The following is a 15,110-nucleotide window of genomic DNA, read 5'->3' as shown; positions in this document are numbered from 1 at the left end:
GAGAATATATATAGGCCTAAACTTATAAACACAATTTTCTGTTGTTTAGTATGAATACTGTTAAATTACAATGACTGAAGTTGCTTTGTACCAGCTCAGAACAGATTGATCATCCTGGTAACTGTTTAAATTAACAGTGTCGGCTAAAGAGGCAGCTCCATCGACCTGGCAGGACATTTATGTGTAACACATCAATCATCTTCCCCAGGAAAAAGACAGAGGGTGTATTAAAAAAAATGCAATTTCTTATAAATACAAATGAGTTTATTCAAAGTATGAACCTGGTAAACACCAACATGTAGATCTTGAGCTCTTTATTGGGAATTATTTTAAAATATGTTTTTCACACTTCCTGATAAGCTAATATTAGTGTCACATGATCGATGCACAATAAAAAGTTTTATTGATCGCCCAAGCAAGCAAAACTTGCAGAGAACGTTGGTCGACTGATCATGATGGGCGTTTCTAGAAATAGATTCCGAATTACTTCCCCTTAGGATTGTCCATTAATTTCTTATACCTTCGGCTTGCATGCAATAGATGAAAAACAACTCTGAAATTTTGAAAGCAATTATACTTTTAAAATTCATCAAATTTAAAATAGGTAAATAGATAAAGCAATTCTTTCATTTCAGAATAAGGTATAGTACTGAATTCATTTCTAATGCACAAGTTTAATTTACAGTTTTGATTGTGTCATGTGATGTTTAAAAATATAATATTTACAAATATATGTATATAGTAGCAGCTATATATAGCCTCTATTTATATATATTTAACATAGATTTATATAAACATATGCATATATACATTCATTGACTTTAAAATATAAAAAAAGTCTTTTTTATAATAAAACTATCATAGCCTTTTGACTTTGTTATATATAACTTACACAGTTTTAACCTTTAGACAATATCAACCTCTGTCTGAACTTTAATTTTGTCCTTGGTCAATATTTTTCTCAAAGCTGATCAAGTTACATAATGTCTACAACTCAGTATCATTTCATACAGCTTGCTGATTTTTAATGTCATATACATGATTATTCATTTCATGATCTCAATCCAGACTCCTCTAGACCAAGCGAGCTCAGATATTTTTGATCTTGATTCTGAAGTATTCAACACTTGAGTTTAAACATTGGAGCACTCTGATCTACATACTGTGGTATATATACTGAACACTGGTGTGGCTGAGTGTGCCGTACCACCAACAGCACCGGAACTTGTAAGTGGCTCACTATAAACTATCACATGTCAGTTTCCTGTACAAACGGGCAATCTTATTTTAATAGTGGCTGTACAATACATGTAAGGACATATAATATAGTTATCACTGAGTGGAACATACACAGTAAAATCTCAATCATATCCACGTATCATATTTATAATAAGATTGTTTTTAAAATATTCCTGATCGGATAATTTGACAAAACAAGAGCTGCTCTATAGCTATATGTCATGTGTGCATGTCACTTTGTGCATCACACATGTATACTAAATATAAATGTTCACAAAATATTTCACACACATATAATATGTAAGTTAGCTTCAAAGTGGGTCAATGGAAGGTCAAAGGTCAAAGCAAAAAATGGTTCTAGTACTGAAACTCTCGCGGTGTGGTTCTAGTATTAAAACTCTATGTGGTTCTAGTATTGAAACTCTATCTGTGTGGTTCAATTTCTAGTATTACAAATCTATCTGTGTGGTTAACGTTCTAGTATTGAAACTCTAGCTGTGTGGTTCTAGCATTGAAACTCTAGCTGTGTGGTTCTAGTATTGAAACTCTTGCGGTGTGGTTCTAGTGCTAAAACTCTATCTGTGTGGTTCTAGTATTGAAACTCTATCTGTGTGGTTCTAGTATTGAAACTCTAGCTGTGTGGTTCTAGTATTGAAACTCTTGCGGTGTGGTTCTAGTGCTAAAACTCTATCTGTGTGGTTCTAGTATTGAAACTCTATCTGTGTGGTTCTAGTATTGAAACTCTAGCTGTGTGGTTCTAGTATTGAAACTCTAGCTGTGTGGTTCTAGTGCTAAAACTCTATCTGTGTGGTTCTAGTATTAAAACTCTATCTGTGTGGTTCTAGTATTAAAACTCTATCTGTGTGGTTCCATCACTGAAACTCTAGCTGTGTGGTTCTATCACTGAAACTCTAGCTGTGTGGTTCTAGTATTAAAACTCTAGCTGTGTGGTTCTAGTATTGAAACTCTATCTGTGTTACAGTTCTAGTATTGAAACTCTATCTGTGCGGTTCTAGTATTGAAACTCCAGCTGTGTGGTCCTACTCCTAGTATTGAAACTCTTTGAAACTCTATCTGTGTTACAGTTCTAGTATTGAAACTCTATCTGTGTAGTTCTAGTATTGAAACTCTAGCTGTGTGGTTCTAGTATTTTAGTATTGAAACTCTAGCTGTGTGGTTCTAGTATTGAAACTCTAGCTGTGTGGTTCCATCACTGAAACTCTATCTGTGTGGTTCCATCACTGAAACTCTATCTGTGTGGTTCTATCACTGAAACTCTATCTGTGTGGTTCTAGTATTGAAACTCTAGCTGTGTGGTTCTATCACTGAAACTCTATCTGTGTGGTTCCATCACTGAAACTCTAGCTGTGTGGTTCCATCACTGAAACTCTAGCTGTGTGGTTCTATCACTGAAACTCTAGCTGTGTGGTTCTAACCCTAAAATGGGGCACCTGCACCCGTAATGTGGGGACCTAAAAATGTACTGTAAATAAAAGAAAACAGTAATTTTTTTGGCATTGATAACTGGACATCAGGTAAGTGTTAACATAAACAGGTATTAATATAAGTTATTTAAGTGTGTGATAACAAATAATATCAAGGTCAAAATTAAATATTTAACAAAATGAACCTAACATTAAACTTTCACCCTGATGAGCAGTATACCTGTACGAGCTGACGGCCACTCCAGTTGGCCATCATGATCTTGTAACTTTGATCTATTTAAACTTTTTCAACAGCAACTTTTCTGCAGAGTTATAGTATACTGATCTGTAAATAGTATTTAGGGCTCAAAGTGGCACCTATTTTAGTGGCCATGGTGCCTTAAATTCACCATTGGCGACCATTTATTGACCCATAAGGCGCCTGCATGGCCATTAAAAAGATTGTGTAACTTTTGCAATTTGGTTAATCTTTCAAAGGTTGCAGTTAATGCTAAAATGATTCACAATCGAAAAAGTTACAGAGAGATGGTATACTGATCTAAAGAATTGAAAGTTTGGGTTTTTTTTTTTTTAATTAAAGACAATTGCAACTAGCTATATAGCTAGCTAGGCCAGGCAACTAACTTTTCCAATTGGCACCTAGATTTTATGAATTAGTAGCCAAATAGGCCACCTGGTAAAATTATTCACTTTGAGCTGTCTGGTATTGGTTTAACAGCGTTGTGTTGGTGTTACCAGAACCATACAACTGATGAGTATAAACAGTGTCCTAGTTAGTGGTGTTATATAATTACCAGATCAGTATAAACAGTGTCCTAGTTAGTGGTGTTATATAATTACCAGATCAGTATAAACAGTGTCCTAGTTAGTGGTGTTATATAATTACCAGATCAGTATAAACAGTGTCCTAGTCAGTGGTGTTATATAATTACCAGATCAGTATAAACAGTGTCCTAGTCAGTGGTGTTATATAATTACCAGATCTGTATAAACAGTGTCCTAGTCAGTGGTGTTATATAATTACCAGATCAGTATAAACAGTGCCCTAGTTAGTGGTGTTATATAATTACCAGATTAGTATAAACAGTGTCCTAGTTAGTGGTGTTATATAATTACCAGATCAGTATAAAAAGTGTCCTAGTTAGTGGTGTTATATAATTACCAGATCAGTATAAACAGTGCCCTAGTTAGTGGTGTTATATAATTACCAGATCAGTATAAACAGTGTCCTAGTTAGTGGTGTTATATAATTACCAGATCAGTATAAACAGTGTCCTAGTTAGTGGTGTTATAATTACCAGATCAGTATAAACAGTGTCCTAGTTAGTGGTGTTATATAATTACCAGATCAGTATAAACAGTGTCCTAGTTAGTGGTGTTATATAATTACCAGATCAGTATAAACAGTGTCCTAGTTAGTGGTGTTATATAATTACCAGATCAGTATAAACAGTGTCCTAGTTAGTGGTGTTATATAATTACCAGATCAGTATAAACAGTGTCCTAGTTAGTGGTGTTATATAATTACCAGATCAGTATAAACAGTGTCCTAGTTAGTGGTGTTATATAATTACCAGATCAGTATAAACAGTGTAGTATTGATGGCACAGCATAGTATATTGGTGAGACTAACTTAATAAAGATAGCTCACATAAGTTTTCATTTGCTTGGTAGCTAGAAACCTGGAATTTATATTATGGCCACACTTACAACAGGCAAGCTAAAAATAGATTGAATTTGGCCTTATGCACTACTGCTGCTATGGTCAGACACTGGGTCTAGTCATCAACTTACTTGAGGGAAGAGTGCAGCTTGGCTGCTTTACTGGTGAAATCTTCCCATATGAATGCACTTCCCTGAAACATAAGATTAACATGATCAATAAACACATAACTATAAATGTATGACAATCATACATTGAAGATTATTATTTTGAGTTCTGTCACGAGCAGCTTTTGTTATATTTGTTATCAGATCTAGAGATCTAAGAAATGACCCTGATTGTTACGTGCACGGTAATGTGACCCTTATATCCTGTATTGTATTATGACCCTATAGTAGTGATATGTTTCATATCTCATGACTCTAGTACTGTGGTATATACAGAGGAGCCCACTTATTTGCATATCGGTTATTTGAATATCCTGCTTATTTGCATAAAATTCTCAGGTCCCGATTTTTTTCTTCATCTTTGTATTTCAATCCCGTGTATTTGCATCGACTAAAACACAGACTCCCGCTTACATGCATATAAAAATTCAAAAAAATCAAAAAATTTTAATTGATTTTAGGGTATTTTTGTGATTTTCCCGTAATAAAAGTTTTATGAAATTTATGTGTTTTAACTTACATTATTGATTTGACACGATGTACAACGTTATCTTATCATTGGTTCACACTTCGTCATTACAGGTTACGTTCGATGCATCGATATCGACATTGTTATTATTTAGACCATATCAGTAGCAATGTGCAGAAGAATTACTGAATAAAATATCTATATGCCTCATCTTTTGATGAGATTTGTTTATTTATTATAGCATCGATCCAAACCTGTGTTCTGTGCACTTGAACACTCGCTGAGGCAGGTTGCGATCGCCATGATTGTTTTCTAGGCGCGTTGCATTGTGGGGGCATATGTGTAATGAACAACAACTCTTTTCTGTGTGTGCGCCATTTTCCAAAACAAACCCGAACGACAATAACATGTCACGGTCATTTAAGACAGTCTATTGCTTCAGCAGTTCATCATCTATGACCAAACAACTAATATACTCATAGCAGGAACACAACGCATCTCGAGACGATAATGAATGTTAATTGAAACGATGACATTGTATATCGTAGTGCCAACCCACGCGTGTATGACCGATATTGGACCCAGAGACTCCGAGTGACAAGTAGTAAACGATGAATTTGAAGTGTATGCAAATATTTGTACATTTACAAAGAATAACAACCCATGTATTTCGTATTTACTCTTATATTTTAAATAATGTATTTTTTTTAAATATATTTTTAATGCAAATAACGTAAACAATCATATAGCGCCCATTTTGAGTACCTACCTGACAATCTACATGTGTATAACAGGGGCCAAAACCCAACTCCGCCTATACGAATACTCCGGTTATTTGCATATTTTGTCATGGAAAAAGGGCTATGCAAATAAGCGGGTTGCTCTGTATCTATCATGACCCTGGTACTGTGGTATATATCGTATCTATCATGACCCTGGTACTGTGGTATATATCTATCATGACCCTGGTACTGTGGTATATATCTATCATGACCCTGGTACTGTGGTATATATTGTACCTATCATGACCCTGGTACTGTGGTATATATATCGTATCTATCATGACCCTGGTACTGTGGTATATATCTATCATGACCCTAGCCTGGTACTGTGGTATATATTGTATCTATCATGACCCTGGTATTGTGGTATATATCGTATCATGACCCTGGTTCTGTGGTATATATTGTATCTATCATGACCCTGGTACTGTGGTATATATTGTATCTATCATGACCCTGGTACTGTGGTATATATTATATTGTATCTATCATGACCCTGGTACTGTGGTATATATCTATCATGACCCTGGTACTGTGGTATATATCTATCATGACCCTGGTACTGTGGTATATATTGTATCATGACCCTGGTACTGTGGTATATATTGTATCTATCATGACCCTGGTACTGTGGTATATATCTATCATGACCCTGGTACTGTGGTATATATTGTATCTATCATGACCCTGGTACTGTGGTATATATCGTATCTATCATGACCCTGGTACTGTGGTATATATCGTATCTATCATGACCCTGGTACTGTGGTATATATCTATCATGACCCTGGTACTGTGGTATATATCATGACCCTCGTACTGTGGTATATATCTATCATGACCCTGGTACTGTGGTATATATTGTATCTATCATGACCCTGGTACTGTGGTATATATCTATCATGACCCTGGTACTGTGGTATATATCGTATCTATCATGACCCTGGTACTGTGGTATATATATCGTATCTATCATGACCCTGGTACTGTGGTATATATTGTATCATGACCCTGGTACTGTGGTATATATCTATCATGACCCTGGTACTGTGGTATATATCTATCATGACCCTGGTACTGTGGTATATATCTATCATGACCCTGGTACTGTGGTATATATTGTATACACTGTATATCATGACCCTGGTACTGTGGTATATATCGTATCATGACCCTGGTACTGTGGTATATATCGTATCTATCATAACCCTGGTACTGTGGTATATATCGTATCATGACCCTGGTACTGTGGTATATATTGTAACATGACTCTGGTACTGTGGTATATATTGTATCTATCATGACCCTGGTACTGTGGTATATATTGTATCTATCATGACCCTGGTACTGTGGTATATATCTATCATGACCCTGGTACTGTGGTATATATCTATCATGACCCTGGTACTGTGGTATATATCTATCATGACCCTGGTACTGTGGTATATATCGTATCTATCATGACCCTGGTACTGTGGTATATATTGTATACACTGTATATCATGACCCTGGTACTATGGTATATATTTTGTATCTATCATGACCCTCGTACTGTGGTATATATCATGACCCTCGTACTGTGGTATATATCATGACCCTCGTACTGTGGTATATATCTATCATGACCCTGGTACTGTGGTATATATATCGTATCTATCATGACCCTGGTACTGTGGTATATATCTATCATGACCCTGGTACTGTGGTATATATTGTATCTATCATGACCCTGGTACTGTGGTATATATCGTATCATGACCCTGGTACTGTGGTATATATTGTATCTATCATGACCCTGGTACTGTGGTATATTATATCGTATCATGACCCTGGTACTGTGGTATATATTGTATCTATCATGACCCTGGTACTGTGGTATATATATTGTATCTATCATGACCCTGGTACTGTGGTATATATTGTATCTATCATGACCCTGGTACTGTGGTATATATTGTATCTATCATGACCCTGGTACTGTGGTATATATATCGTATCTATCATGACCCTGGTACTGTGGTATATATCTATCATGACCCTGGTACTGTGGTATATATCTATCATGACCCTGGTACTGTGGTATATATTGTATCATGACCCTGGTACTGTGGTATATATCGTATCATGACCCTGGTACTGTGGTATATATATCTATCATGACCCTGGTACTGTGGTATATATCGTATCATGACCCTGGTACTGTGGTATATATATCGTATCTATCATGACCCTGGTACTATGGTATATACTATCCTGACCCTGGGACCATGGTATATATCGTATCTATCATGACCCTGGTACTATGGTATATACTATCCTGACCCTGGGACCATGGTATATATATCGTAACCCTGGTACCAGATATGTATTGTATCGTTATTACCCTGGTGCTGTAATGTATGTATTGGATCATAATCCTGGTACAGTGAAATGTATATATCGGAACCATGGAAACATGATATATATATTATACCATGATCATGGTACAGTGATATATATATCAACCATTATACCCTGGTACTGTGATAAGTATCACTATGACTGCCAAAATATGTATACACAATTCTATTATTGAACCTTTTATATGGGTCAGCATTTAAAGAGTATTTTCATAATGCAAATACAAATACACTTTTAAAAATACTTTCTCATTCTAAACAAAGGACCTTAACACAAAGTAGTACTGCTATAAAAAAAAAACGAGGATCTAACAAGCACACAACATATGGCATTTAAAACAAAGATGCCCTTTTTGAAAGTTGCTGTACAGCAGCTGACATCCTGTGGCTAAGAAGTCTGAACAGTGGCCTCTCTTATACAGGCTGATGTGTGGTGGAGAGCTGATCTGGAATGTTGATACACTTATCAACAGGAACCACCAACCTGGGATATGAATCATAATGCAACATCCAAGTTCTAAGCCGAGTACCACAGTACTGTATATATATATGAATTTATCAGTATAATTTGATATGGAAGTTTGATAGAATTGGAAAAGACTGCCTGCAGATCAAGACTACAAAAGTCTACCTTAGATGGTATGTGTGTCCGTTATGTGTGTCCTGTGTGTCCGTTATGTGTGTCCGTTCCAGGAAGGTGTACATGTACATATATCAGGGATAACTCTGGAGGGGGCCATGGGGCCATTTGCCCCATATTTTCCAGAATGGCTCACCAAAACTAACAAATTTCTTCAATTTTCTATGTTTTGGTCCATAAGATATTTCTGAAATCTTGGGGTGAACCCTGACATATGTCCAGACCCAAGATGGTACGTACAGCATGGTGTGATAGGACTCAGATAGGAGATTCACTAGAGGCGGAAAAGATACCATACCAACCAATCAATTGATGATCCATGATGTCACAAACATCGAAAACAAAAATGGATGACCAGACAATAATTTTCAGCTTAATGATTAGTCCGGTAAAAGGTTCTACATTACCTAAATGCTATATATAGCCGACCCAAGACTTCAGAGAGCAAAAATAAACAAGAGTACTGTACGCACATATGTACAGCACAGAACAATATATGCCCATCAAATGATTTACAGTATATAGTCCTTATAGATATAGTATTATATGAATCACCTTAAGAGTGGCTACTAGCTAGCTTATAGCATGCTATAAATCTCACCTTGCACTACAAAGTCAATGTTCAATTTCCTAACAGTTTGAGGAAAACAAATAATCAAAAGTCTCAAAATAAACTCATTAAAATAAACGCAAAGTTCTCTATTTCGTGATTTTAAAGCCTTTGAAGTTTCAAAGATTCAAGTACTAGAAATGAACAAAGCGGGCAGCGACTCCAGCAAAAATAATCAAAACAAAATTCTTCTCAGACAACACAATATATTATAAAGTTTCAAAAGAAATTGGTAAAAATTTCCAGACAAATACCAAATACTGAAATAAACAAGGGGTAATATTTTCTTTAATATTTTCTTTAAAAAATATCCACATCAAAATTATTTTCAGGGAAATACAACTTCATATCATGATTATAAATGTATACAAAGTTTCAATGAGATGGTCCTAAAATGATGGATGAAATCGTTGGACAAATGAAAGTTTATGCTGGCCGAAGAGACGGATGGATAAACCCAATCCCATAATACTCCCATAAAATTTGACAGTATAAATGTTGCATTAAGGGGTACAAATATATCTTGTTAATAACTATATATCCAAACAGTTAAAGCATTTTGTGGAAGTAAAGAATTTCAACAAAGGGCATAACTCCTGTCAAAATGGTCAAAAGTAAAAATTGTGTTCCTTTACATGTGGCACTGCATGAGCTGTTAAGATCTAGAGACATGGGTCGGGGTTTGACAAGAAACCAGGTTCTGAAGTGTGCACCAGCTAGTTATAGATATCCATTCAAATAGTAAACTCACTTTCTTCTGGTGTGTCAAAGGTCAAAAAAGAAAAAAACTACAATATACCGTATTTGACCCTAATAAGGGCGCAGGGCACGGATAATTGACAGCGGGGGGACGCCCTTATTAAGATTAGTTATTCTGAAGTTTTATGAAACACACTATATATACCTTATAGCAGAATACCCAAGGCTGTGGAAACGGTAAAATATTCAGTCATAAAAATATTCCAGATGAAGATATCTATTCATTATCATTTATATATTAAGCTTGTATATCACTTGAATATTCCTAGGGGCTGCGGTGGCCGAGTGGTTAAGGTGTTCCTGACACTTTATTACTAGCCCTCCACAACTGGGTTGCGAGTTCGAAACCTACGTGGGGCAGTTGCCAGGTACTGACCATAGGCCGGTGGTTTTTCTCCGGGTACTCCGGCTTTCTTCCACCTCCAAAACCTGGCACGTCCTTAAATGACCCTGGCTGTTAATAGGACGTTAAACAAAAACAAACCAAACAAACCAAATTGAATATTCCTGTTTAAAACTTAAACCATGCCAGCTGATCTTTAGACCAAAGAATGTGTGTTCCACCATTTGTGTTCAAATGGAACTCTTTTGTGTTCTATTTATATATATATAGACACAGGTGATTTCCCAGATCATATCAGACATTGTTTTCTTTGACCTAATAATTGATTTACAATGTCTTTTACTAGCTTTCTGTTCTGAACAAAAGTTGTTTATCAACAAGAATGAAGTCTTTTACTTAATCTTCAAATAAAGATGGTAAGTTATTATTTGTATGTGTGTTTAGTTTCGGGTGCTCTTTGCACTGACATGTGATCATATGTAAGAATAGACAAAATGTGGCAAAAACTTGTGTTCCAGTTACTTATTTTGCTGAAGAAAATTGAACACATAAAGTAGCAAAACATTTCACATGTATTATTACTTTTAAACACCATTTTGATACTCAGTCAAAGATTTATTTCCTTGAAAAAAGGTAGGGGCGCCCTTATTAGGTCAAATACGGTATCGATCCCATAATATAATCGTTTTCACTTAATCACTACAGATAAATATGCTTTATAAATCTTACTGCAAAATGTATATACATGTACATCTAAATGCAAAATTATTATCATTTTGATTCCAGACATGTGTGCTGCCAATCTTTCCCAAGGTATATGGATATATATATATATATATATATATAACACCAGAGGGTGTCTGCATGAGATTATACATGACATATTGCACTGCTTCTTGCTGCAAATGCAGTCAATATTTACAAACTGATAAGTTTTACCTAAAAAAATTTTGAACTATGTGTGCAAAGTTTTACAGTACTTACTTAACATAGGATGAAAAAAAGTCAGTATCATATATATCGCCAACAAAAGCCACAAAATGTTAATTTTACTATATATACATGTATCTCTTATCTGTTATTTATAAACAAAAAGATTTGCATATATATGATCAAAATTAATCATGTAACTGGGGCCAAAATTATGTACCCATGACAGCCCTATTAGACCAAAGTACTATAACGCACAAAATCTGAAAGTGCCTAATGCATAATTGGAGAAAATTCCTGTCTCGACAAACCCTCTTTGTGGCAAGAACTATCATAAAGAATCACTTGTTTAAACTGTTCTAGTATACATATTAGATACATTTCTAATTAACAGACTTTCAATGTTGTACATAGTTATCGTATAATAAGTTGAGTGACTTCAATCATTCAGAGAACAGACAGCATCCTTTATTGCATTTTTGCCAGTGAAATATATATAGGATATTGAATGGTTTCCTGTTTAATATAACATATATTTCACGAGTATGTCAGAATATCAATATTTTCACGAGTGCGAAGCACGAGTGAAAAATATCGAAATATTCTGTCATACAAGTGAAATATATGTTATATTAAATGGGAAACCATTCAATTTTCTTTTTATTGCATTTCATAAACTTAAAAACAAAATCAAAAACATAGAAAATTAATAAGTGTCAAAAAGTGCGGGAATCAGTAATGACGTCATCTCTTTCAGTCTTTGTAACATGTCATCTGTAGGAATAGACAAGAACTGAAGAAGAGGCGAAAACTTGTGTTCCAGTTACTTAATTTGCTGAAGAAAATTGAACACATAAAGTAGCAAAACATTTCACAAGAATTATTACTTTTGAACACCATTTTGACAATCGGTCAAAGATTTAATTCCTTGAAAAAAGGTAGGGGCGCCCTTTATTAGGGCAGGCGCCCTTATTAGGTCAAATACGGTATATTCTGTCATACTCATGAAATATATACATGTATTATATTAAACAGGAAACCATTCAATATCCTCTATATATTCATTTATCCTGCAACTGTCACCGCATTGTCGGAATACACCCACCGTATATATTTTTGCTGTATACGGCAGTGACGGAAAACAGCTGTATTTTGGAATCTTGGCACGTGCGTCAATTCGACTGACCTACTTCAAAGTGAAACAACGTTTAAAAGGCGAACACATTTCTGTCATTTTTGACACCGTTTCACTTCAAAATGATTATTTTTGATGATTATTTTTTTTATTGTTGCAGGATAAATAGAATACATGGTCAGCTTATATTTTAAGATACTGACCATGTATTCTCTATTGATAATCAGAAACAAAAAGAGGGACTGCACATCTTCACATGCTGAATATATTTTTATCTTCAAATATTTTGCAATCATGTATTTGGTTAAAATGGCAATGCAGCATGCATAATTTCTCTGAACTACTAGTAAATAAGAAATGTCGAAGACAAAATTACTTATTCAGTGAATTTTTAATTGTTAAAAGCTAGAAAATGGATTGAAAATTATTGTAGTCACGTACAGGTACACAAAGGAAAATTCTTCAACAACAACTTGCATTTAGCAATAGTCAAATTAATATGGCCTATGACTCCGACACCAATTACATTTTCCCTGGGTATTCTGGGAAAATCCAATAAACGTAAACCGATATGTTTACCAATTCAATAATGCAGTGTAAATTCTAGCTTTACATGATATATGGATGGTGCATGCATGCACACACCAATTGTGACACTTGACTGTTTATTTCTATCAATTTTGTAATACTTGTGTTACATATTTCTGTGTGTTTTAGGCGAGTTTTAAACTGGCCATGGGAATGAAGTTGCTAGTTAGTTAGTTACTGGTTCACCGCCTAGTCGCCTACACGACTCCTCCTACTGCTAACAATGAGTCCTCTGGCACTCAGGTTTTATAGGCAGAAAAACGCTGGATACTGCAGACATGTTATGTGTATTTAACTCTCCTCTCAGATATATATATACCCAGTTATTGCGTGCACACCTGAAGTGATCAGCCTCTAGAAGCTACCTGTGGTGACTGTCATTGTGACCTAGTTTTCTTACAGCTGTCTCACCTGTAATCTATATCTTTACCCACCTGTACATGTGAACACATTCATTTATTTACAAAACAGTGGTGACCCGAAAAGATTCTGACTACCCATATTACCTGTCACAACGTCTACGTGCAATGTATAAATCAATTCTTCTAGTGCTTGGTCCTCAACTGCTGGCTTTTCAATTATAGCTAGCTCAAATACCCCCAGCTGGTTATATGCACATATGAAGATTATGTACCATATATTCATTGGAGCTAATAAACGGTCTGAATATATCTATAACAAAATGCAAATATCTAGATTTATGCAGTCACTATAGATTGCCTCCTAAATAGGTCCTATATATACATGTACAGAAGGTATACGAATCATCCAAAACTGGCATGGGGGACTGGTGAAACGAGAGCAAATTATGTGTCTGGGGTTGAAGTGACTAGCTATAGGGATACAGGCACTTCAGACTTCCGGAAACCTCCCATCCTGGTCTGTAAATAATTCTGGTCAAGTCAAGCTTTGTCCCTAACGCACACCGGAAATTTGCAAACCTTGGGAGTTATATAGATAATCATGGATTTATACAGGAATATAGCATTACACAAAGTATTACTGTCTAACGTTACGTAGAGTGTTGGGGGGGGGGGGGGGGGGGTCAAATTAATGCCACCAAAATCAACACAATCAATGGTGCCTAGTCGTGTCTCAGTCGGCTTTGAGATAGCTGCGGGCGCTGTCGATGTCACAAGATAACTCTCCCCATTCGACCCCCGGGATTCTCAGCGTGATCTGAAAAGGGGCGGCACCCGTGCAGCGCGACCCCCGCGGGGAGAAAAATCAAGGGAATCTGCTGTATAAATGCGATACCTACCCTCATGTCGTTGACTATGGTTTGGAAAAGCCCTCCAAGTGCTGTACAGTCTTTGTCTATACCTTCCATGGTTAATCGCTTTAAAGTATGTGTATGTGTTACTATGAAACCCGAAGGAAACTGTTGAAGCCCTTTACGTTCGATCCGTGTACATATGCAGTAGTCCTAACACACACTTCCGTTCTAAACAAAGATGAAGACGATGATTTTTACGTAATAATCCACTCTCAACAAACACTACACTGTATGATTCAGCTGAGTTTTTGAATCACCTCAAGGAGCTGCGCTGCCAACACAGGCAGAGTGACAGGTCGGCCATATCTGATACACAGCGATTATCCACATTTTCTGAACAATCAGCGGTTCGTGTTCCTCCGTTTCCGCTGTGTGAAAAATTACACACACGACTGTAAACCACGTGACATTTTGTGATGTTTTGATTGGCTGAGTCTAAAGTGACGTGAAGACGGGTTCTCTCATTCATCGTACAATAGTAGGCCTGTTAATTATATATATATATATATAACTCGACACAAACAATTGGCGGTCTATTAAGGACTTAATGAGCATTTGGAGTGCATATTTAGGCTCCAGCTATTAGTTTTCAATGACTTTTAAAACCACTCACTGGTACAGCTTCTTTGTTTTCCCCGACAACGGAACGAGAGAATTCTTGGGAG

The 15,110-nt window shown here is 35.9% G+C and overlaps 1 protein-coding gene across 6 annotated transcripts in view; it reads right to left on the bottom strand.

Annotated features, from left to right (window-relative positions):
• The window catches only part of LOC117337827 (protein MTSS 1-like), a 55,498-nt gene extending 40,669 nt beyond the window's left edge, over positions 1-14,829 (bottom strand). For 5 of the 6 annotated variants that reach the window (XM_033898949.1, XM_033898951.1, XM_033898955.1 and 2 more), the window contains exons 1-2: positions 14,431-14,829; positions 4,479-4,540 (exon numbers count right to left, since the gene is read on the bottom strand). In XM_033898949.1, the coding sequence (XP_033754840.1) occupies positions 4,479-4,540; positions 14,431-14,499 (131 nt within the window). In that variant the 5' untranslated portion in view covers positions 14,500-14,829. The remainder of the gene's footprint in view (positions 1-4,478; positions 4,541-14,430) is intronic. The other variant, XM_033898953.1, reaches the window with a different exon arrangement.
• Between the last annotated feature and the right edge of the window lie 281 nt (positions 14,830-15,110).

Source organism: Pecten maximus, chromosome 11 (genome assembly GCF_902652985.1).
Source record: "Pecten maximus chromosome 11, xPecMax1.1, whole genome shotgun sequence".
NCBI lineage: Eukaryota > Metazoa > Mollusca > Bivalvia > Pectinida > Pectinidae > Pecten > Pecten maximus.
Note: the sequence above shows the minus strand (reverse complement) of the source record. Positions and strands in the feature narration are given on the sequence as shown.